This window comes from Prunus dulcis, chromosome 8, assembly GCF_902201215.1.
Source record: "Prunus dulcis chromosome 8, ALMONDv2, whole genome shotgun sequence".
Lineage (NCBI taxonomy): Eukaryota > Viridiplantae > Streptophyta > Magnoliopsida > Rosales > Rosaceae > Prunus > Prunus dulcis.
In genome coordinates this window covers 20,171,668-20,194,992 of record NC_047657.1, presented here as the reverse complement: position 1 = coordinate 20,194,992, position 23,325 = coordinate 20,171,668, and the positions used below count along the sequence as shown (strand labels likewise).

Here is a 23,325-nt window from a genome sequence, read left to right as displayed (position 1 = left end):
CAAGTAACATTCACCATTCTTCACCACCTCAACTAGTTCAGGCTTCAACATCATCATCAACAGTTGAGGAAGATGGTTTTTTTATCAAGGACCGACATTCAACAACAAGCTCTGCTTTAGCTAATTAGCAAATTAGCAGCACTGTCTACTTATATACACATATATCAAATACTACTAAATATTACCGAGCTCTCTATTTGACTCTTTTTCAGGAAGAGTATCCATTGTCACTCTGTTAGTCTAACAACTGAGAAACTGAGTTATGAAGAGGCAGAGAAGTTTCTCTTTTAAACCCACTAGATCCTTAGTAATTTACTTCACCATCTCTTCCTCTATCATCTTTCTCATTTCCATTATCATTTGGGTCAACAAAACCAATATTCCTTCAGTCGCCCAGGAAACAGCTGTTCATACTTTGACTAGTAATTGTAATCCAAATATTTCAGTACTAAATGGTCCGGAAGATTCAATCTTGAAGTTGAATGCTACACCCTCCATTCAACCTGATGAAAATGCTTCTGGCTTTTCTGGGATTAATTCAATTATTAGTAGTGGGTTACAGACGAAGGAGAACCAATCCCAAGTGGCACAACATGACGAAGAAGACAGAGGTGGCGGTGAGTTAGATAATGCTAACTTCACAGCAGTGACACAAAGTGCACCTGCTGCAATCTTATTTGACAAGATTGAGATCAGGCAAGAAGAGCAAAATGCCCCATTGATGAACATGACTGAAGAGCAAAATGCTGCTTCTGGATTTTCTGGGGTTAATTCACTTATTAGTGGATTACAGGGGAAGGAGAACGAATCCCAAGTGGCACAAAATGGTTTACATCATGAAGAAGAAGACAGAATCAGCGGTGAGTTAGATAGTAACTTCACAGTTACTGCACAGAGTGCACCTGCAATCTTATTTGACAAGACTCAGGTCAAGACTGAAGAGCAAAATCCATTGATGAACAAGACTAAAGAGAAAAATGCTACTTCTGACCTTTCTGGGATTAATTCACTTACTAGTAGATTACAGAGGTTGGAGAACGAATCCCAGGTGGCACAAAATGGTTTACATCATGATGAAGAAGACAGAGTTGGCGGTGAGTTAGATGGTAACTTCACAACAGTGGCACAAAGTGCACCCGCTGCAATCTTATTTGACAAGATTGAGATGAGGACCGAAAAGCAAAATGCTCCATTGATGAACAAGACTGAAGAGCAAAATGCTGCTTCTGGCTTTTCTGAGATTAATTCACTTGTTTCTGGATTACAGAGGAAGGAGAATGAATCCCAAGTGGCACAACATGATTTACATCATGATGTAGACAGAGGCATCGGTGAGTTAGATGGTAACTTCACAGCAGTAGCACAACGTGCACCTGCAATCTTATTTGACAAGATTGAGATAAAGACCGAAGAGCAAAATGCTCCATTTTTGAACAAGGCCGAAGAGCAAAATGCTGCTTTGAGTAAAAACATTGAAGGGAAAAGTAGAAAGAGGAGGGGAAAGAAGAAGAGGACCAGAGCAACCTCATTTGAAAATACTCAAACTTCAAGTAGCAGGTTTGTTGAAGAAAAGAGAATAATAAAAGGAGGATGTGATTTTACAAGAGGGAGGTGGGTCTATGATAAGAGCTATCCGTTGTACGCAAATGGTTCTTGTCCTTTCATAGAAAAGAGTTTTAATTGTCGAGGTAATGGAAGATTAGACGAAAACTTCATGAAGTGGAGGTGGCAACCAGAAGATTGTGACATTCCAAGGTACCTAATTAGTTCCTTCTTTAAGCTTGGTATTTAATTTGTCTCAACACAATTAACGTATGTAGTTAGATTGCAATCTAATGATATACTTTTGGCGTGCTAATGCTATATATAAAGGTTCGATGCAACAAAAATGCTGGAATTGATGAGAGGGAAAAGGCTAGTTTTTGTGGGAGATTCACTCAATAGGAATCAATGGGAATCCATGGTGTGCATGCTAATGGGAGCTAAAAGAGGGCGCAGAATCATCCAAGGGAAGGGCAAGTATAATTACAACTTCGTGGTAATGAATCTTCATACTTGTTCTCTATTGTCGTTTCATATCCGGTAAATTGTGTCGTACTATTTAAACTTATTCTGAAGTGTTTTCTTTTTGTTTCACAGGACTACAAGTGTACAGTTGAATTTTATACGTCCCCTTTCTTGGTTTATCAAGGTATGGCACGAGCAGGGAAGAAGCAGGTGAAAACCTTGCAAATTGATTCCATGGATCGAGCTTCTTCTAAATGGACAGGAGCTGATATTTTGGTATTCAACACAGCACATTGGTGGAACGATCACAAGACAAATGCTGGGTCAGTTGGTTCCATTATTATAATGAACTACTATTAATGAGCTCAATTTTCAGGACCTTGAATGACAGCACGACAGCATGTTCCATCACAGAATATACATACATATAAGTGACATATATAGCTAATAGTGAATTCAAATTTCTTGAATTGGAATATATCCTGACCTGACATTTGGAGCTTATAACTGCAGGATTAATTTCTTCCAGGAAAGGGGCCAAATTCATCCACATCTTGATGTTTCCACAGCTCTCAGAAAAGCTTTGATGACCTGGGCATCATGGGTCGATAATCATGTCAATCCACGCAAAACCCAAGTTTTCTTTCGAAGTTCATCGCCGACGCATTTCAGGTTAATTTGCCTCCCTCCTGGATGTGTTCTTATGCTAACTGCATGTGTAATGTTGATCAACTAGCGCGTGCATATCATTTGCTGAGTGAGTGGTTTGTTTATTGTAATTCTTCATTCAACTGAACAGGGGAGGCCAATGGAATACAGGCGGGAGTTGTACGGAAGCCAATGAACCCCTCATCCAACCTTCAGGAATTCCAGAGGAGAAAGATATAATTGCAGAGGAGGTGATAAAGCAGATGAAAACGCCTGTGACTTTGTTGAACATAACAAGCTTGTCAGAATATAGAATAGATGGCCATCCATCTATATACGGGAATCAACGCTCGGGGATACAAGATTGCAGTCATTGGTGTCTTCCTGGCATTCCTGATGTCTGGAATGAATTATTATATCTTCATTTGCAGTAACTGACACAGTGAACAGCTTTCTGTTTATCAAATTCTTTCAATGATTTTCACCTCATTTTAAAATAAATGTTTTGAGGGCGCAGAGCTGGAACAGTCCTGTATGCCTCGTTTTAATTTGTTGAACCTCAAGTTTACTTGCAGCATTTATCTGGGGAGGTTTCTGTCATTAACTCAAAATTACTTTACAGCGGTAGGATTTTTATGGACCTGCAACTCACAGAGGTCCATTCCTTGAAAACTTTTGTAAGTAAAATAAACATACACTTAATGAATATATATATATATATATATATATCTATCTCAAATTACTAGTGTCCAACAATTCTTTGCATTTAGCAAGCCTTCCATGAAATAAGTTATAGAATCAAGATAAATAAAGCAAATCCGACCTTCTTATTATATATCAATAAAAAAGGTTGTACAAATTCCCATTATTACCATCATGACATGCCTCTCACTACAGAATTGTCGAACCCAACCTATAATATCTAATTGCTAGAAGAATTTCTAGCTTATTATTGCCTATAAATTCTATAAATTAACCTCATTGCCAATACAACCTTATTGTTCAATTTTTCTAAAGTCAAGAAGCAAGCTTTGACATCAGCATGTAGAGCCAATTTCACTTTTAGGGGAGCTGGCTGGCATACCTACCTCGAAGCTTTCTTCTTGAGGACGATTCTCGTCCTACCTGTTGTGGATAAATCTCCAGAGTTGAGATATGCACCATAGTTGATACTCATATACATCCCAATCCATGCCAATTTTCCATTCAGTGAGATTGGTGTTTCTTCGCTCTGCCTTGAGAGACAGATGAATCATCCCTCTTAGAACCCTCAGGTTTTTGAGCCCATGGAGGTGCTTGATCGGGTCCGTAACGATAATCATAGAAGATCTCCTCACCAGAATCAATATGCTCCTTGGCAAATATGCCTACTCGATGATCTCCGGCAACCAACATAACCTGTGCAGGCCACCATATTAGAAAAACCAATAATAACTAATCAAACAGGGGAATCACTGAAGCTTTATTACCTTTGCATAGCAGTTAGGGTTCGATGAGTGGTTTGCAAATTTAAGCTTGTCTCCTTTTCGGTAAGCATCTAGGACATACTGTAATTAAACATGTGACTACCTTGAGATCTCATGCCAGAGTAAAGCTATAGGTATTACATATTTGCCATATATGAAAAATGCAATAAAAAGCTGCCAAGTACTAAGCAAAAAAGAAAATAGACAAAAGCTGAATTGGCGAGGAATAACATATGAACAGAAGGGCTGAACCTATGTTCATTTGGAGGAAAGTGTGGTCAACTAGAAAATCTGTTTCATTATCTTCCATTCTTAAAATTTTTGGATAGTTAGAGAAAGGCTCCATGAGCCATGCAACCCTTGCGAAGGAAAGCAGTGAATAATATTAAACATGAATTTTCCCTTGCCTGATCATTCAAGTCAAAAAGGAATGATGAGTTTGCACGATCATAAATCTTCCCACGCTTATCTGCTTCCTGATGGGAGATGAGTTCACCAGTATACTCTCCAAGATAATCATTTTTGTTTACAGGATTCTGAAATCATATAATTCAATTTGGTGAGAAAAATTAGCTAACGTTTAGTAGGAAGCCAAATACAAACAACATTATCTTCCAACCTTTAAAAAGGCTCCCCAACCAGCAACATCAGATTTAGCCAAGAGAATCTGAAGAAAAAGACGGGTAGGCAATCATAAATCAAAAGGTGCATTATGTAGACGACAGCAGCAATTTATTAACTAAACACTAGGAATTGCTCACCCTCTGTTGTTGCCTTAAAAGAAGCCTCATGTTTCCACATTGACCATCTCCCTGTCTCGGAGGCTCCCCTAATGAACCGTCCCCACAACTGCATAAAGTATTTGATATTTAAAACCACAGCCAAAAGTATAACAAACTCACTAAAAATTAAATAAAAGAAACTTTTGAAATGCTTAAATAGACAGGATGTCAACTGGGAACCCAACACAAGATTGGAGCTCAAATTGAAAATATGTGCACAATTCAAACAGCTCAATCAGCTCCATCACGAAGCCCATTACCTAGTGCGACAAAATTGCAAACATTTTCTTTTTGCAGTAAATAACATGCAAAGAGTGTCCAAAGTCAATGAAGTATACATACAAAAACTCATTACCTAACCCAACAATTGCGACAGACATCTGGGTCGCATTCGCGCCCAGCAGCAAAGCATGGGCATTGCCGACTTCTGCATTGGCTCTTTGCACAGTGGCATCCCCTGAACCTATTTTTGCAGCTCTTTGAGCACCTGAAAATGCACGAGTTAGTTGGTCATATAAACATTTTCCAAATCAATTATAGGTTCACTAGTATGCAACTAGTGGAAACTTTTGCAGATGGAAAAACTTCGAGTGAGTACTTCACATAGTGGAGTCATCTAAAAAGTGGTTATAAGCTGTTTTAGTTAGAATGGACTTGACCAAACTTAATAATCACTTGAAGAAACCTAGCTCAACTTTAGGAAATTAATAGATGTGGGATTCAGGATTGAAGCATTTCACTAAGGCATATAATTCCTCTTCTTTTAGCCAAAAGGCTGGGCGTAGGAATCCTTACCTATTTAACTCATCTCTCCCCCAACATTGATGAAGGAAATATGAATCTAGTACCTTGTATGAGGCTTTAAGAGATCAAATATACAGGCAAGATGGCGCCTTCTACATGTCATGTATTTCACATTTCCTATGGGATAAATTTCGACAACACACAGTCACAAAGCCCAGCACCTATTTATTGTTTATTTTATATAATAAAAAAATAAAACCAACGTACCCGCAGCATGTAAGGATGTTTATTATCATATTATTATTATTATTATTATTATTATCAGTATCATCATTTTTCTTTACTTATAAGAAACATCCCATTACTGGTTTTATGCATTTCTTCAGATCATCAGTTAAATATTTCAAGGACAATTCCAACATACCCACAGTATTTTTCGCAGCAGGTTCCACTATGCTGACAAGGACAATGCTTTCCGCACATAGTCTGGCATCCACATGGTGTATAAAGTTTACAAGACTGGTTCTTGCCATCAGCAATTCTCTTCCACATTGATGGGTGCCCAGCAGACTTCCAAGAATATTTAAGCCTTCGAGCTCTTCCCCTTCTACGAAGTAACCGTGGCTTTGTTGGCAGCTCTTGGTCCTAACATGAGTAAAACAAAGGTAACAGAATCATAAATCTATGTTCCAGAGCCAAATGATGAAAGATTGACTAGCAACTGCAGAACCAAGTAGGAAGAGTATCATAGCCACTGTTCTTGATCCTAAAGGGAAGGATATGCAAGCTAGCTCAGGAAACAAATCAGTACTAGTTTCCCAGGCCTTGCCAAAACACCTTCCTTTTTTTGGTTTTACTAAAAACAATCACCTAAATAAAAGAGATATATAAACAATAAAAGAAACAGGAAAGGAAAAGTTCTTCGATGCTTACTGTCTGATCCATAGTAGCTTTCCCATTGTCTTCCATAAATGAAAATGGTCTAACAACAGATCTGTTAGGCATTGAAGCTCCAGCATTATGCATGTAACTGGACACCTCCATGCAAGTCTTCAAGCCAGAAAGTAAGTTCCTGGCTATGAGGCAACTGCAGAACATGAGTTACCAGTTAAGTACAAAGAAAAGAATCAAATATAATGTATGTCATATATAACAAACAAAAGTAGCAATGTCAAATGTAAACCTGGGGTGCATAGTAGCCATGCAACTTGTTTTTTAGGTAGGAAAAATAGTGGTTATATTAATTATAATGGACGTTATGACAAAGTGGACCAACAGGCAGCCCACAACAACGCCATCCTAAGCCTACAAAATCCAGGCACCAAACTAAGTGAACAAGCTGCACAGCCTTACAAAAATCTAAACCTGTAACCATTCAATTTACCCTAGAAAACTAAGAATGAGCAGGGCATGTGGAAGTGAAGGATCCATGTAACACATATTGATGTAAAAAAGGTCTACCTATTTCTCCCAAATATCTCTAATCCCTTCATATATAATTCTTTCTCCACTGGCTTCCACTCAGAGCTGCTGCACACCCCTTTAACTTGTCCTTCTGTAGAATTGGATGGTTGCCTCAGTTCAGGCACTTCTGTTACATCTTGTTTTACATCTCTGTCGTTGTCTGTATATTCATCACAGGAAGCACTACCATAACAAACAAGTTCCTTTGAAGTATGCCCAGCAGATTCATTTAAAAGACCTTTTTTGGTCATTTGAAGTTCAGTTTCATTGGGTAAACCAACATCCGTGTTTCTAGTTTTGGAAACGGAAATGTGATCCTGAACGGTGATAGGTTCACTAGTTGCAGTTACTAAATCCAAAGCATCTAATCTCTTCTGTTTCTTAGAGGAACCCTGGAAATCATCAGGTACTATAGTTACGTCATTTGTCACTTTATCTTTGTGCTTTACAACCTTGCGCTTCCCTAAATTTTCATTGTGCATCCTCATGATATGTGTATCCAACTCTAAACCTCCTGCAATGACATCTGAACTACAAATAGCTTCTGAAGTGAAAGACACAGCTTTTCCAGGAATGCATCTTTCAATGTTTATGATGTCTGTACTACCATGAGAACTTGGTTTCTCAGCATTGAAGGATGAGGCTGGAGCACTTTCTCTCTCTGAAATTATTGTATTCATCCTATGCAGAGCACCAATATCTGGATCATCTGGAACGTTTTCCACTACTCTTAACTGCAAGAAGGACATGGAAGTCATACTTCAAAATCCCATGGACAGAGGCAAAACCCAAACAAAATATGGATCATATGAATCATAATAGTCATGATAGATAGGCCCTTTACTTTACCAGGAAAACAATTGTGCAGCCAGCCTCAGATTAGAACCAAAAAGAATAAAGTGGTAGGTGTAGTCAGCCTCAAACTAGTGGGTTTCAGGCATATAGCAGTATATCTCATAAAAGTGTAATAATGAGCAAAGTAACTAGAGAGTTAAGGGGTTTAACTTGTACAGGTCCAAGATATGAAGAACCATTAGATTAACAGAACGCCATACATGAAGCTTTCATAATAGTTACAGAACACTGGAAGTCAAAACTAATATGTTAAACATAGAACATCGAAAAAGATCTTAGTCAAAGTAAATTGAGAACTAAAACTAAATTGAGAACTAGAATGCCGTAAAGCAGGAAGTTCACAAACAAATTATCAAGAGTGGAAAGATCATGTCCTCAGAAATATCAAGAAAGGAAAAGCCATACCTTGAGGTAACATTGATCACTGCAAGGTGTCCTCTCCTCATCCTGTTCAGACCAATGCACCTGCTTTTCACTCTGTCAAACAAAGCCTCTAATAAAATATATAAATAAATGAAATGAAATCCAGAGTAAGCTGAGACATATAAGCAACACAGCTACTTACAGGATAGATTAAAGGTTGAGAACATCCATGCAGACGACAATCAAATAGCTGTTAGATAGAAAAAGCAGTCAAGAGTTATATCAGAAAACACAACACTAGTTGTTTTATTAACTATTTACGGAAGATGACAACCCATACCAAGCAACGACGACAGAAAAGGTTATCGAAAGAATCTAAGGCGGCACTAAGACTCTTATCAAGAGAAATGCACCAATTGGACCCAGAGTCCCCAGAACCTTTTGGTTCATGTTTCTCACGGTCCTTGATTGTGTTGTACCGAACCTGCAAATGTAGAATTCCAGAACTTTTAGACATCAAAAGTTAGATTTCAAGTGAAATGAGAACATGGACCATCCTCCCAAAAATCAATGTGAAAACATGTTAGTCCCAGCTACCAGGATCTCCAAAGTGGTGGCTCCAATAAACTGGCTCACAACTTTCACAACTTCCTCGCCTATCCCATGCTCCTGAAAGGCCATCCTAACAAATTCACACAGAAAAAGTAAGACCCTTCACTTGGTCCTAAGAAAAGCAGGACTATGACAAGTTAATAAGCAGCACGGTCATTGTGATTCTCTAAAAGTCTATATCTCATTTAAAACTTACGACATAATTCGATCTTCGCCTGCAGTAAATTCATGTTTCACTTCTTCAGGTTCTGCTATCTCTTCGTCAGTGTCACTGCAGACAAGAGCTTCACTGCCATCAGTGCCATCTTTATCATAGTAAATGCGCCTCCTCCCAACTACTGATTGGTCGTCAGCCATTCTCTGATTTCTGTGCTGTGAAAGACAAATTTGAGATAGGAGAAACACAACAACAACATTTTCGCATTAAAAACAAAAGGACTGCGCAGATTAAAGATATATAAAATAAATAAATAAACTACCGTTCTTTTCATAATCTCATAAAGGATTTAAAGAAACGAATATCAAACCTGTCCAAGAATATCCAAGTTGTATAAGGTGGTAAATTTTCAGCAGATGGAAGCTTGGTACTTGATGAGAATACCACCTCTTGATTGTTAATATAGTCTTTATCACCATATCCGTGACCAAATCCACTGAACTTGCAGAGAGGCTGTTCAATTCTTGAAGGAAACAATTTAAAGCTCCCATTTTTCTCTGAAAGTGTAGAATTCGCTCTTGAGGTTGCTGATATAATTTGCGAAATGTAACCTCGTAGCTTCTCCCTGTTCTTCTCAACTTTTTCCTGGGCAAAGTATAAGCACGAGGAAGGAGTCAATTGCGCATTGGCTACCATCGTTCATCATTTATCGTTTATGGCTTATATAGTGCATATTATATATATGCGAAAACTCACTTTTACTGAAACCATTCTCTCTGCTTGAATTTGCTTCTTAAGCTGATGCATCTTATGTTCCAAGTTTCCAACACCATCACTTGGCTCTTCTCCATGTGATTTCTGCCCACGTAAATCAGAGAGTGCATATAAATTCGTGAATTTCATATCAAACATAATAAGATTTTGTTCACCTGTTTGGCTGCAGATTAATAGTAGAACCACAGCTATTTCTCTATAAATATTTCTTAATGACTACAAGAAGCTATGAGTTCTAACTTCTAACTAATTAAATTCAAAATTTTCATTTCTTTCATATCCAAACTGCAATTTGAAAATCCAAACATAAATTCTCATCCCTGTTTGATCATCTCAATTCCAATTATGATGAAAAGCATCGAAATTTTTATTTAAAAAGCAAACACGAGCCAAAATCGCGAGAAGAAATAACGAATTCAAGGATCGAGAGGTAAAGTTTTGAGATACTGACTCTGAGTTTAGTTGCAGAGTCTGTAGCTTTGGACACCATCCCTGTTTTGCTCATCTGCCGTGCCTGGGCGCTCAACCAAGGAAGAGTGAGAAACGGAGGAAATAAACCTTTTCGGGAGTGACACGTGTAAGGATTGGTGACGTGGCCTACGTGCACAACGATTAGTGACGTGGCCTACACGCCAGCATGCCGGAAAGGACGGTTAATATATATGTGTCGGTTATATATAATTTTCTTTTTCTTCTAATTTTGACCCTAGTGAAAGTCCTATAAACATAGGGATATATTTTTTATATTATCGGATACCGTCATATAATGTTATCAATTCACTTATATTATAATCATGTTTATTCATTTATTAATTTTGTAGGCCCATGAAACATCGACAATGTCCTTATTTATATTGTAAAATTTGGATTAATGAAGCTATTAGCATTGTAACTGCTGAAGAATTACTCAATTACGTGGCCTCCATGTCGGAGGATGTGGGATGCCTATCGGAGGAAATATTATTTTATGCGTCGATTTTTAGCCTACATGTCAGAGAATTAGTGACTTGCTCTTCTATTTTCTTACCCAAGACTCCGAACCACAAAGGAGGAAAAATTCAGAACTGGTACGGGTGGGAATTTGATTCTCATATTTCTATGTTGATGATGATATTGTGTGAGGTTGTTTTGGGTACAAGTATAAGATCAATACAGAATAATACTTAAAAAGAGAGGAGACGTTATTTACATGTCATATGATGTTGCTGTGGAAGGATGAAAAGTTTTTTGCTTTCATTATTCAGCAAGAGCATATACTACATATGGTTTTGAAGACATTGGAAAATCGATATATCTATCTCAATTCTCAACGGAACTTCCAAGCTGAAACGGAATGAATAGGGGTTCCCTTCCACCCGACAGTGAGACATTTGCCATTCCTATCAAGTGTGCAAGAAGGGCAACCAAACCTTTTAGCCAGTAAACTAGCTTGATACAAAGATGCATTACTAAAGTTCATTTCCACCATTCTGAACCTTGCAAAGAAGGCTCTCCACACATCCATTTTCACACTTCGAGCAACCCTTTCACTCCCCTCTGCCGCTACAATGTTTCGGATGCCCTCCCGGAACAAGTCTTCCGTCAGCACTCTATACTCCTCCTGTTTCATGCAAGTCTCAAGGCAGTCGAAAAACGCACTGTAATAAAACAGCGCATCGATGAAGCGGTTCACAAATGACGGTGAGTTGTGGTTAGCTTCCACTTCAATCACCACCATTATACAAGGGGTGAGATTTCTCATCACCCTCATGAAATTTTCCAAGCAACTAGGCCTTGAAATCATTGTCCTCAGTATTAAAGGTGCGTATACAGCCACGGCTTCATCATCTTCAACATCAAACAGTTGGTCTTTGATATCTTCCATGGCTGAAATAATCACTGCCTTAAACTGAAAGGGTATGTTCAGGGACTCGGCAACGCTTGTTAGCCTCTTTCCTGTCTCCTCTATCTTCTGCTTGCCTGCTACTCCCACAGCAGTTATTGTGAGAAGCTCAACTGGACATTCCTCTCGTTCTGCAAGTGATTCCATCAGCCCTGTCCATTGCACTCCACTCCTGATCTCGAGATCGATCAAATGAACCTTACTCTCCAAGGAAACACTTTCGATTATGGCTTGGATCCCAGTGAACTGCATTACTGAATGGAAAGGGACTTCTTGGTGGCATGCAATGTATGTGGGGTTTGTGCTCAGTCCATGACCAGATATAGACATTTCTTTTGCCTTAGATGGGATGCTTCCTGTTTCTCTTTCGATCCTCTCCCGAAGTGCCTCAGCAAAGTAGAAAACGACCCTCTGAACAGGGTTGCCTTTGAAGGATGCAATCCATTCACAACGAAGAAGCAGTCTGTTTGCGCGTTCAAATTGTTGGTAGCCTACCTTCTCTGCTGCAGCTAAAAGTATGTGAGCAAGTTCCGCATCCTTTGTTTCTTCTTCGGACAGACCCGAAAGAGCGTAGCCAAAAGGGTGCAGAGGGTAAAAGTCACCATACCCCTGATTAGAGAATTGCACATACCTTGCTCCAGCAACCCTCATGATCTCTTCGGTTGACAATTTTTGCTGTCCCACATAGGAGGAGGCTTCAGCTTCATTTCCTGTGTTGCTGCTTGTTCTTTCTCCCCTCAACTTCTTGAACGCGCTCCCATAGCTGTTAAGGAGCTCCAAAACTGCTAAGGAAGATTGATGGGTCAAGTGTTTGTTGGTTTCTGCAATGTCTGAGCCTCCGATTTGGTTGTATGTAAACTGGTGAGTGCCATCCTGGATTGGTTGTGCTGGTGGGAAGGCAGAATCAAAGTTGAAATTATCCAAAATTGAATAATTTGACTTGGGTTGTTGCTGCTGGTAATGGGGGTGTTGTTGGTAACGGTGGTGGTCTTGATCTTTGGACAAATGAGCTAGTCCTTTCTCGGACTTGTTAGATTGCTGGAAACCATGTTCAGAAGAAACGATATCAAAGTTGAAATTATCCGAAAGTGAATAAGTTGGCTCGGGATATTTGGAGAAATGGGATAGTCCTCCTTTCTTGGCCTTACTGTCTTCTTGATAGAAACCATGTTCAGAAGAAAGAGCACTATCCATCTCTCCCAACCCCAATTCTTCTATGGCAAACAAATGCCCTGGTTTCACTTTGAAGGCCACTTCCTGATCTTTCTCATAATCTTCAAGCTGAGGAGTCAAACCACCTAGGACTCCAAAATCAAACGGTGTGAAGGGGAAGAATGCATTAGCCATATTCTGCAGAGAATAAGAACATATGCAGAAGCAAATTTGCAAAAAGTATTCTCAAGTCTCAACTGATCATCAATAGGATTATGGGACTGGATTAATATCGACGCATATCAAGTTGTATCTTTGGTTGATAACAACGATCACAGGCATGATAACTGAAGCAACCTTGCACCCTTCACTAATAAAAGAGGGCGAGGAATGCAACTATGATAGTGATATTCCGATATTGTCAACAAAGCCAGCAACCATGAAATGCCAAAAACTTGTCCAAACAAAGACCCTTTCAAACCCTTCATATGATATATTAAACTAAACTCTGCCACAAAGAAAGGCAAGAACAAAAATAAATAAGCACATGTCACTGCCAAGCAGCACATTTAATGAAATTATTCTACTCAAAAGTTACAAGGTTGATTAGCCAAACAAGATTGGGATATGAAATTATTCTACTCAGAAGACGTGACTGCCCTGGATGAATACGGAGAGTAAAATGACAAACTCAGAGAGAAGACAAATAAAAGGGTTGATGAGGAAACTACAAAACTAAAGCAGTAATTAGTCCCTCTATAACTCTGTTATTATCAGATTACCATCTGTAACTTTGTCAATTGAAGAAGATAACTAAAAACTTTTATCTTTTTAAATCATACATTTGAGTGGTAATTTGTGCCTTTGCGGTAAATAAGGAAGAATATACCGTGCATGGAATTGGCAGGATTCACAGTTGCCTGCAGATTATCCATTAATCCACCCTCATTCATTCAATTTCATTTATGCATTTTTTTTTACTGTAACCAAGCAAACTTTTTAAAAAAAAAACTCTTTGGTTAATCTTTTATAATACATAGTACATATACTCCTTGTTTAAATCTGAAGGTGCTTGAAATGTGAAAAGAATACTACACCAGTGGTCAATTCCTTGAGGACATGATGTTGACCATGGTTTCATCTCATCTGTAAATGAGAAGCCCCACCCTTGCACTGAGCTGTATATGTTACATTTGTACTTGGGAAGATGCCATTTACTTGATGTACCTTTTTCTCTCTTTAATAATTATCAACGTAATTAAATTAGTGCACTAATTAATTAATGTTGTTGTTAATTAGTGTAGTTGTCAGCTTTGCTTTGCCTCTTTTTATGTACATGTACAGGGTGTGTGTATTTGGCTTATTAGTTGACGTTCACGATTGATTTTGACATGTTCATAATCTGTATACAAAAAATGCACATCTGCCAAGAGTCATACAATTAAATAAATATTATGATACAGTTGTTGTCCAAAAACAAAAACAAACAAAAGAAAAAAGAAAGTACAAGTTTGGAACAATTACGAATTCCTGTGTGAAAGAAAAGAAGAGGGAATATTTCTGTGCTCAAAATAATCAATCAATCAATCGATCCAATCAGATTAGGAGATTTAGACCTTGTTGTCTTGAAGATCATGATCTTCTGCGCAACTGTTAGCAAAGTTGCCTCCTCCGGATCTCCTCCTACATAACAAAACCATGGAAAGCCACATAACACCCTTCACCACTCCAACCATTCCAATAGTTACAGTGAGGTAATATAACCACCAACCAACAAAGTCAGCCACACCTATGCCCATTGACAGCTCTCTTTTGGCCTTAGCTACAACGACCAAAGACTCCACCTCGTCCCTCAACCTCCACCACCATAAACAACCAAAGCTCGCAGCCACTGCCACCCTCTCAACCCATTTTTCCCCTCTAGCTGCACCAAAAACCGTATCGTCCACCACCGGCTTCACCACAACTCTGCACCAATGGAGCATGGTCTCATGCAACCCCAGGAAAAATATTGCTCTGCTCAGCAGACATATTCTCTCATCAACGCCGCCGAAAGTAGCGCCATTGATCCCCGCGGCTATGCTCCCTTCGATTCCCAAACCAACGCAGACTTGTAATGTGCATAGGAAAATCCAGGCAGTGTACAAACGGGGACGGAAAATGGGAGTTGGGAACTCGGTTATGATGGTAATTTTACCTGTTAGGCAATGGATGAAAGCGGCTGTGCTGACAATGGAAACAAGAATGTAGAGAAGAGAAGGGGTGGCGTAGCGGAACAGAGAAAAAGGAGTACTACTATTAATGGTGGTGCTATAATTAGGATCAGGATGAGGAGGGGTGAAGCTTAAGCTTAAGAGATAGTTAGCGCAAGAAAGCCTAGCCAGGAGGAGGAATGAGAGGGGAAGCAATAGACTGAGAAGGGTGATTGTGAGAGTGTGGAAAGGTTGTTTTAGAAAGCTAGTCAAACTCATCAAGAGCTTCTTAGCCCTCTGTTCCCAATCCAAATAGTTTTGAAAACTCATTTTTGTTCTAAACCAAATTCAAAGTGATATCTCGAGTTTGTCTTGTCTCTGCTTCACAATAATTAAGGAACAATATGTGATGAAGAAATTCTATATATAAATAGAGTTGATGATGACTTGCTTGATCATAATAATTAGTTGCATGCACGCCCATAGTTGCATTATATGGTTGACATCTTAGACATGGTCGTCTTTCTTACTAGCTCACCTAATTCCCAATCATTTCCTGGATATGAAATGAACATGAATCTTTTATTATTCCATTAAATATTTGAATTGAAACTTTCCTTGGCAGGTCATGGGACATGCATATCTATTCTGTCACCTAGTCCATAACAAAATGTTTTATGTCTGGTCGTGGAATATGCCTCTTAATATTATATATACACACACACATACTGGTGATCACGATGAAGAATAAGCTTACCTCAACTCAACGGTCCACCAAGAACATATTTTCAGGTTGATATATAATAATATATAGTTGAGCTTGAGCTCATGTTGGCTAGGCACAAAACTACTTGTTGGGTTTCAAAATTAAAGACCTGCGCTGCTCTCTCTGTCTACTTGTTTTGGTTTTTCCAGGGCATGACGTCTACAAAAGGAATCTTGTAAGAATCTAATTGTTGGAAGAAGAATTTATAGGCGCCATGAATTAGGTGGTCCAAACTCATATCATGATTCATACATCATACATACATATCATAGAATAGTTGGACCAGTTCAAACTTGAAGCTTCTCATTCTCAAATTATGAAATTAAGCCTCATGTCATGCGTGACACTGGCAGCTACCATTCCCCATAAGCGCACACGAGCAGAACAGGAGACTGACTTCTGTTTGTACACGCACAGCTAAAAAGGCAAATCCTCCGGTAAAATAAGCGCAGGGGCAAATCTATCGTGTTCTTTTCCCAAAAAAACAACTTCACCACACCTTCACTTGAGGGATTCTTACTTGTCCCATCCTATTTTTTGCATACAAAACAAAAGTAGCATTGCCTATGTAAAAAGGCCACAAATTTACAAACAATTCTGCTATAAAAAGAAAATAACAAAAGAACTCGCCGTTGCCGGGGATCGAACCCGGGTCACCCGGGTGACAGGCGGGAATACTTACCACTATACTACAACGACTTAGTTGTTAAGGCTTCAATTTCATATTATAAAACGCATTACAGCTAACTAATCTGGTTTTGATAATAACTCAATCAAATTTTTGGGTTTTGGTTTTGGGTATTGGAGGTTCACGTCTTGTTGTGACATATAATTTTACCAAATGCATTCATTGTCTTTATATCATGCATCAAAAGGTGTATGGGGCCAACATGTTTTGTCCATGGAAATATCACTTGCATGGTTCTAATGGGTGGACTATGATATTGGATGGTGGGGTGGGGTGGGGCTATGAGGGAGGGAGGAGTGAGGTGGTGATATGATGTGTGCATATAGTTCATATTAAATGAGTGAAAAGAAAGAGAGAAAGCAACTTGGGATTTTTGATTTGTCATCTCTAGCTTATCCTCCTCCTTTGCTTTCCCTTTCTCCTTCTCTCTCTCTCTCTTAATCAGTTGGGAGGTCTGATCTTGATCCATTTTTCTTAGTTATTGCTTCTGCAACTTCCTCCATCACCAGAAAAAAAAAAAAAAAAACCAAACCAAAACAAAAGTCTGTGACTGTCTACTATTGTTATACCCTACTTTCTTAAGATTTTTATCAGAATACATACACAGAGAGAAGATAGAAAACCAAGGAGGAAAAGTCAGCATGGATGAAACCCTCTCGCCAGAACCAGACTCAGAAGTTCCAAAAGAACTCAGGCCAGAAGGTCAGGCATCCAAAAGAAGGTGTGTGTGTGTGTGTGTATATTTCATCAAAAAAACTTACATATAAATACTAATTTTTTTAATACATAAATACGTTTATTGTTATAGGAAGGTGGTTCATGAGAAGACTGTTGTTACAGTGAAGATAGGAACAAATGTAGGGAAACTAAAGAACGAAGGGCCGCCTTCTGATTCTTGGTCATGGAGGAAATATGGGCAAAAACCTATCAAAGGATCACCTTATCCAAGGTTTTTTTCTTATTTTCTTTTTGCTCATGATCAATATTGGTCTCTTAATTTTAACATCTTACATGGCCTCACATTTTATCTTTTAATTTCCTCTAATTAAATCTTAAAGTCCCCAAAGAAAAAGTTATCAATTCATTATTTGTGGTCATGCATGTTATCATCTCTGATCACATATCATCAAGAATTTGCAAGCGAGGCTGTATTTAATTTCAGAAATGAGATTAACAATTAGGACTCTCTGTTTAAATATTGTTGCTTTTTAATTATCTCTGATGATGCAGAGGCTACTACAGGTGCAGTACATCAAAGGGTTGTTCTGCCAAAAAACAAGTGGAGAGAAGCAAAACTGATGCTTCAGTGCTCATAATCACCTACACTAGTAGCCATAATCATCCAGGCCCTGATGTCTCCACCACTAACTTGACCCAATTGCAACCCAGCACTGAAGATCATAATCTCCCAGCCCTACTTCCCAAACAGGAAGAGCAAGAAGAAAAACAAGGGAAACTAGAAGACCATCCTGCAATGAAAAGTGATCATGAAGATCATTTTCACTACATTCAGTCCCCAATTAGATCTTCCCAAAATATTATGATTGACCAAGAAGAAGACCCTTTCCTAGAGAAAACCCATGTCTCTAGCACTCTTGGGTTCCTCTTGGATGAAGAGCCCCTCTCTTATTCCCAGCTCATGAGCTTCTCAACACCCAAATCTGAAGAAAATGACTTCTTTGATGAGCTTGAAGAACTACCCACATTTTCATCTTTCCCAAGCTTCATGAGGAGCAATCTCTCCCTTGAAAGGATTCCCTCTGTCCCCTCTTGATCCCAGTGGACTTGTTTTTAGTGTTTTTAGTGTTTGCAGCCCTTAGAACAATGTACCTAGCAAAATATTGTTAATATATATGTCATCTTCATGCCTTTAGCCCACTACCAGCGCTTGTTTCTAGTCGGCATCTTTTCTAATATTTCCCATTTTGGGTTCTCGAAATGAGAAAGTTGCATCACTTTGTCATGAGCAAAAGTTAATGGGTGGGTGACTGTGCGGTCCCCCTTTCACCACAAACACACAGAGACACACAGCGGCAGAGGTTTTTCATAAGCTAATTTAAGGATGGCACGAGGTCCACGAGTGCTCTCAGACATCTTTTGGAGATGAGGTGTTGAGTGTTCTCTTTTTCTTTGAGTGGTTTGGTTTGGTGGAAGGCGTTCGTCCTCCTTTTTGGAGAGTTATGTGATTAATCAAAGCAGGCTAAGCTCCTTTTTAAAAAAATTCAATGGGTGGTTGATTTGGTGGAGGAAGATGTTTGTTTCTTTGGCATTTTGTTCCTATTTTCCTTTGATACAAAAGGATTAGGTTCTGGAATCTCGATACCTACAAAGTCTATGCTGCATTTGGCTTTTGGTGTTTTATCGTTGCAGATTCTCTCTAGAAAAAGCCAAAACATGAAACTAACAAGTATATCCGCTTGTGGGAAGAATCTGCATAACTTCCATGCAAATGGAATATCACTTTTTCAATGGAATATCACTTTTTCTATCTCGATCAATGATCGCACAAAATAACTTTTTCATATGTCATTGCATTATCGATTGGACTCTGTTACAAGAAAGTTTTTCTGCTATTATAGAACTCAAAACTGCCCATGGTTGTCAAATCGCCGGGCCATGTATGCAAGGCATGTGCCGTACACGTCACCTAAGTTTTAATGATGGCAGTAATTAATTGGTTGGAATCAGAAAAGTCGGGCGCTTGCTCCTCCTCCACAGATTGAAGTTTTATCTGAGCTGCTCAAGTGGCTTATACGAATCCAAATGAGAAAACTACGAAAATAAGCATCGGTAGCATGTCAATTGTCATAATTATCACCATGACCTAAAGAGGATGCTTAAAGAACAAGAGATGCATGAAGAGAATTTTCTATTCTTTCATGAATCAATTATTAGTTCAGAGGGAATTAACAGCAAAACTAACATTTCTCTTCACTGATTGACGGATATTAACATCATTCAGCATTAAAAACGAACTCCGTAAATGTCACTCTCCTTCCCATATAACTCTACAACATAGGCCTGTCGGTACTTGCCACACCCGGAGAAGTTCAGACACTCGATTCACCTTTACTTTCCGCAACACTTTGCTCAGCTGATTCATCTTCACTTGCTGTTGCGGCTGCCAAAGGTTGGAAAGCTTTGAGAGGATTAGATATCACACCATCTATAAGCCCATAATCTTTGGCTTCCTTCGCACTCATGAAGAAATCACGATCTGTGTCTTGATTGATCTTTTCAAGACTTTGACCAGTGTGGTAGGAGAGATAACCGTTCAAATTTGCCTTATGATGCAGCATCTCATTTGCCTGTACAGCATGTCAACTCTTTAATCAATCTTATTTGCCATCACTTCAGTTGCTAAGTGTTTCAAATCTTTACAAGAATTACAGACTCCAAGGATTTCTTCTTAAAAACATGTAACTCTATTGATGTACAAAATAAGGCACCCAAGCCACTTCAAGAAAATAATGGACCAAAACCTTCTATAAATCATCACCAAAAAACACATAACAATAATAAGTTTTACTTCAATATTTAAAGGTTTAAGTACCAAAATAGACAGGTATAATAGCCAGCAATGAAAGATTATGCAAAATGTGATTGTTAAATTAACATGAGGTCCCCCGCTATATATAGAGAGATTTTTCCTTTTTGGCTTTTGGCCAACATGGATAGAGGTGTCAAAAATGTAAGCAAGTAACATACCTGAATATCTATGTCAGTTTGCCCACCTTGAGCTCCACCAAGAGGCTGATGGATCATTATCCTCGAATTTGGCAAGCTGTACCTTTTTCCTTCAGTGAAGAAACCCAAAAATATTTAGCAACTTCAGGATACAAAACCACAATTTTTACAAGTCACAGGTCCAACATGGATTGGTTACCTTTGGTACCAGCGCTGAGCAGGAAAGCCCCCATGCTGTTCATGAAAAGGCAAATACATATATCAATTACTGATGAGTGGTCAAAACTTTTTTTTGGATGCTAACATTAGCAAAAAGTAAGAATTTTGGCCATCAACAAACAGCTCTTTCAAGATCTGAATGCAAAGCCATCCAGTAATATGATATTAATATATCAGTCTTATAAGCATTCAGCAAATGTAATCTTTCACAAACTAGCAACACTTGAAGCTTAAATCTTCCTCAGCATCTTTAGCCCATACAGCCATAAGAATGATGAATAAACCACCCTTACAAATTCTAGACAAAATAGGAGAAAAACCAAAGGCAGAATAGTAATGACCAGATGCACCACCCACAAAGATAAGGCAGAGGGGGAATAGAAAAGCAAAGAACAAAAAATCAAGTCAAACGTATCTTGAGGCAGGAAATAGAAACATGTTTAGAATAATTTTTCATTACCAACACCGCTAATTATATCTATATAAGTTAACACCAAAGACATACAGACACACACGTGAAAACTCATTAATAGTAACAGGGGAAGAGAAGAGTATTATAGGGGCATGTACCTAGCTGCAAGCCCAACACATACAGTGGAGACATCAGGTCGGATATGCCTCATAGTGTCAAAAATGGCCATACCTAAGCAGATAAAAAGCTAGTTATTCAAGTAATATACAAAACTGCCTTACGAACAAAAACTGTAAACATAGCAAGACGGTTTCCTAGGATATATCATACCAGCAGTAACAGATCCTCCTGGTGAATTTACATACATGACAATGTCCTGTTCAAAAATCAGAAGACACACTAACCGATCAATCAATTGCACAATGCTGTACAATTCCAAAAATCACTGCATGATGCATGCAAGAGGGAGAGAGAGTCAGTAGAAGCGAAGAGCAGAAATAGAATAGTACAGACCTTCTTAGGATCAACAGCATCAAGGTAAAGAAGTTGAGCAACAATTATGTTTGCCATATCATCATCAACAGCTCCCCCACAACGTATTATTCTCTGACAAAAAAAATAAACAAGAAAAGCATTAGTTAAAATAAACTATCTACAGGTGCAGAACCCACCAAATTCCACAGGGGAAAAACACCAATAGCTACTCTTACATGCTGGAAAAGCTGACTAATAACACTCTGAAAGCGTTCTTGCACCATAGGGGGTGGGCCCTGTCCCTGTGCATATGCTGGAAAGTATGGAGAAGATGGAACTTGCACATCCTCCCTACAGCATCAGATTCAAATTGACATAAACATAAACGAAAGATATGCACGAGCTTTCTTATCCAAGAAAAGATTAATCATGCAGGGATGTATCAACACTAAACCCACCTTATGGACCAAATTCCTTGACGAGAACTCCTTTCTGGTGCCCAATGTTCACCAGAGTAAATAGCTTTCACTGGAGAACTTTGGAGATTTTTGCTCTTCCCAACTAACTTATTCAATTTCCTGAAACACATTAAAACCGTAATGTTTTATCCAACCCCAATAAGCTGGAAATAAACCCATAAGCTTTTCTTTATGTAGTGGTAAAATTTGTCAAATTTTCCAAAATTTCAAGAATAAAGTAGAGATATAAAATATAAAGAATTGGGTTAGGAGAAATTCAAAGTGTCTGCATCCCATATGATTGGTAACTCCCTATCAAGTGAGCTTAAGCTGAAGAAGTTCCCCAAACTCCCAGATAAACAATACAACACCGAGGACCAAACATACAAATACAACTCATAACTTTCAAATATCCCCATCAACTTTCTCAGCAATTAGTTGGATTATTGGGTTTGCCGTAAAATATGAAATTCCTAATCTTAACCAGTCCACGTAGTTATATTAAGGCTATAAAGATTAGACTCACTAATTAATGAAGATGTTAACAAATTCAAAATCAGAAATGAATGAATATTCTCTAAAAACCAAGCATCGATAAAAAGAAGAGTTAAAATTCAAAATTAACATAAAGAAATTAAAGTTAGTGAGAAAGTACCTTGAAGGTAAGCGTTGGAAGGGGAGAGAGAGGGCCTGTGGTTGGGGAGAACAGCTAGGGTTTGGGACGAAGCCAAGGGAGTTGAATCTGAGAGACGAGGCCGATGTGGAAACGCACGTCTGCGACATTTTTGTTTTGTTTAACGTAAATGAAGTAAGCAATGAAGTTAAATACTTGGCGCCTTATCTGCAAAATAAAGCTCAGGGCTCACGGCGGCAGAGTAGACTCTGGAGAGTGGAGTGTAGGAGCAAGCAACAACTTACCACCTTCCACCGTAATATCTTGTCCTGGCGCTTTTCTGATTCTATTGCATTGGGCCATTTTTCCATCAAAGCCTAAAGGCCATGGCCCAATGAAATCTAGCCCACAGTTTTCCACTATTTGTGTACTTTAACACTTAAATAAAATTATTTTTTAAAATAACACTTGAATAAAATAAAATTTTGAAACTTTTTTTTTTAAATAAAACTGTTCTATTTTAGTTCTCCATCATCATTTTTTTTGTTTGTTATCTTATCATTTATGAGGGTAATAATTGAATTTTTGTTAATTAAAGCCTCAAGTATTGAGAAAACCCCATGATACTTGTCAGTATGTATGAGAAAACCCCATAGCATTGCTTGTATTTAAAAAAAAAGCCTCTGGAGTATTGAGAACATCTTCAAATAAAAAGAAGAGGCATAGTTACCTTTTAAGATGCATCTCCAATATGTCTTTTTTTAACTTTGCTGAAAACACGATTGGAATGCGGATGCAAATTGCAATATGAAAGAACTATTTTATTTTTTTCTTTCTACAATGACATTTGGACATTTAAATAATATGGAATATTAAGTTGAACTGAAGTCAATTTGTGACAAGGTTTGAT

The 23,325-nt window shown here is 38.4% G+C and overlaps 6 protein-coding genes and 1 non-coding gene across 11 annotated transcripts; 2 read left to right on the top strand and 5 right to left on the bottom strand.

The window, feature by feature from the left end:
* The first annotated feature begins 262 nt into the window (after positions 1 to 262).
* LOC117638124 (protein trichome birefringence-like 6) lies at positions 263 to 3,089 on the top strand. The gene is made up of 7 exons (XM_034373222.1): positions 263 to 782; positions 1,083 to 1,098; positions 1,519 to 1,755; positions 1,873 to 2,038; positions 2,140 to 2,330; positions 2,521 to 2,679; positions 2,807 to 3,089. The coding sequence occupies exons 1-7, from the start codon at positions 263 to 265 to the stop codon at positions 3,087 to 3,089; spliced, it is 1,572 nt and encodes a 523-aa protein (XP_034229113.1).
* A 370-nt stretch (positions 3,090 to 3,459) lies between these two features.
* LOC117637147 (histone-lysine N-methyltransferase EZA1-like) lies at positions 3,460 to 10,398 on the bottom strand. 4 transcript variants are annotated; one of them, XM_034371959.1, is made up of 17 exons: positions 10,324 to 10,398; positions 9,855 to 9,956; positions 9,469 to 9,743; positions 9,138 to 9,308; positions 8,927 to 9,011; positions 8,670 to 8,813; positions 8,532 to 8,579; positions 8,372 to 8,443; positions 7,109 to 7,845; positions 6,581 to 6,734; positions 6,072 to 6,292; positions 5,259 to 5,390; positions 4,883 to 4,970; positions 4,741 to 4,788; positions 4,529 to 4,657; positions 4,125 to 4,202; positions 3,460 to 4,053 (listed from the first exon to the last, which is right to left on the bottom strand). In XM_034371959.1, exons 1-17 carry the CDS (start codon positions 10,375 to 10,377, stop codon positions 3,862 to 3,864), a joined length of 2,730 nt encoding a protein of 909 aa, XP_034227850.1. In that variant the 5' UTR covers positions 10,378 to 10,398; the 3' UTR covers positions 3,460 to 3,861. The 4 variants fall into 4 exon arrangements, with proteins under 4 accessions (XP_034227850.1, XP_034227851.1, XP_034227852.1 ...); XM_034371960.1 differs by having other exon boundaries at positions 8,372 to 8,431; XM_034371961.1 differs by lacking the exon at positions 4,125 to 4,202.
* Positions 10,399 to 11,178: 780 nt separating this feature from the next.
* Positions 11,179 to 13,101, bottom strand: LOC117638696 (DELLA protein RGL1-like). Its single transcript, XM_034373788.1, has one exon. It carries the CDS (start codon positions 13,099 to 13,101, stop codon positions 11,179 to 11,181), a length of 1,923 nt encoding a protein of 640 aa, XP_034229679.1.
* Positions 13,102 to 14,516: 1,415 nt separating this feature from the next.
* LOC117638694 lies at positions 14,517 to 15,428 on the bottom strand. The gene has a single exon (XM_034373787.1). The coding sequence runs from the start codon at positions 15,426 to 15,428 to the stop codon at positions 14,517 to 14,519; it is 912 nt and encodes a 303-aa protein (XP_034229678.1).
* A 1,063-nt stretch (positions 15,429 to 16,491) lies between these two features.
* TRNAD-GUC lies at positions 16,492 to 16,563 on the bottom strand. Its single transcript has one exon. It is a non-coding gene; the product is annotated as a tRNA-Asp (tRNA).
* Positions 16,564 to 16,881: 318 nt separating this feature from the next.
* Positions 16,882 to 18,433, top strand: LOC117637497 (probable WRKY transcription factor 69). 2 transcript variants are annotated; one of them, XM_034372399.1, is made up of 3 exons: positions 16,882 to 17,273; positions 17,361 to 17,501; positions 17,783 to 18,433. In XM_034372399.1, the coding sequence occupies exons 1-3, from the start codon at positions 17,194 to 17,196 to the stop codon at positions 18,324 to 18,326; spliced, it is 765 nt and encodes a 254-aa protein (XP_034228290.1). In that variant the 5' UTR covers positions 16,882 to 17,193; the 3' UTR covers positions 18,327 to 18,433. The 2 variants fall into 2 exon arrangements, with proteins under 2 accessions (XP_034228290.1, XP_034228291.1); XM_034372400.1 differs by having other exon boundaries at positions 16,909 to 17,273; positions 17,795 to 18,433.
* Positions 18,434 to 19,329: 896 nt separating this feature from the next.
* Positions 19,330 to 22,723, bottom strand: LOC117638056 (ATP-dependent Clp protease proteolytic subunit 5, chloroplastic). Its single transcript, XM_034373140.1, has 9 exons — positions 22,458 to 22,723; positions 21,803 to 21,922; positions 21,581 to 21,695; positions 21,384 to 21,476; positions 21,201 to 21,246; positions 21,029 to 21,101; positions 20,439 to 20,473; positions 20,261 to 20,349; positions 19,330 to 19,860 (listed from the first exon to the last, which is right to left on the bottom strand). The coding sequence occupies exons 1-9, from the start codon at positions 22,583 to 22,585 to the stop codon at positions 19,603 to 19,605; spliced, it is 957 nt and encodes a 318-aa protein (XP_034229031.1). The 5' UTR covers positions 22,586 to 22,723; the 3' UTR covers positions 19,330 to 19,602.
* Positions 22,724 to 23,325: the final 602 nt, after the last annotated feature.

Excerpts from the sequence above, each read along its gene's own strand:
- LOC117638124 (XM_034373222.1), top strand. The coding sequence starts at position 263 with ATGAAGAGGCAGAGAAGTTTCTCTTTTAAACCCACTAGATCCTTAGTA. Across the intron at positions 1,756-1,872 it reads GAAGATTGTGACATTCCAAG|GTTCGATGCAACAAAAATGC; the intron begins GTACCTAATTAG and ends CTATATATAAAG. Across the intron at positions 2,331-2,520 it reads GATCACAAGACAAATGCTGG|GATTAATTTCTTCCAGGAAA; the intron begins GTCAGTTGGTTC and ends TTATAACTGCAG.
- LOC117637147 (XM_034371959.1), bottom strand. The coding sequence starts at position 10,377 with ATGAGCAAAACAGGGATGGTGTCCAAAGCTACAGACTCTGCAACTAAA. Across the intron at positions 8,814-8,926 it reads CCACCACTTTGGAGATCCTG|GTTCGGTACAACACAATCAA; the intron begins GTAGCTGGGACT and ends CTACATTTGCAG. Across the intron at positions 4,971-5,258 it reads TGTCGCAATTGTTGGGTTAG|TTGTGGGGACGGTTCATTAG; the intron begins GTAATGAGTTTT and ends TACTTTATGCAG.
- LOC117638696 (XM_034373788.1), bottom strand. The coding sequence starts at position 13,101 with ATGGCTAATGCATTCTTCCCCTTCACACCGTTTGATTTTGGAGTCCTA.
- LOC117638694 (XM_034373787.1), bottom strand. The coding sequence starts at position 15,428 with ATGAGTTTTCAAAACTATTTGGATTGGGAACAGAGGGCTAAGAAGCTC.
- LOC117637497 (XM_034372399.1), top strand. The coding sequence starts at position 17,194 with ATGGATGAAACCCTCTCGCCAGAACCAGACTCAGAAGTTCCAAAAGAA. Across the intron at positions 17,274-17,360 it reads GGTCAGGCATCCAAAAGAAG|GAAGGTGGTTCATGAGAAGA; the intron begins GTGTGTGTGTGT and ends TTATTGTTATAG. Across the intron at positions 17,502-17,782 it reads AAAGGATCACCTTATCCAAG|AGGCTACTACAGGTGCAGTA; the intron begins GTTTTTTTCTTA and ends CTGATGATGCAG.
- LOC117638056 (XM_034373140.1), bottom strand. The coding sequence starts at position 22,585 with ATGTCGCAGACGTGCGTTTCCACATCGGCCTCGTCTCTCAGATTCAAC. Across the intron at positions 20,474-21,028 it reads TGTGTTGGGCTTGCAGCTAG|CATGGGGGCTTTCCTGCTCA; the intron begins GTACATGCCCCT and ends TTTCATGAACAG. Across the intron at positions 19,861-20,260 it reads AAACTGACATAGATATTCAG|GCAAATGAGATGCTGCATCA; the intron begins GTATGTTACTTG and ends CATGCTGTACAG.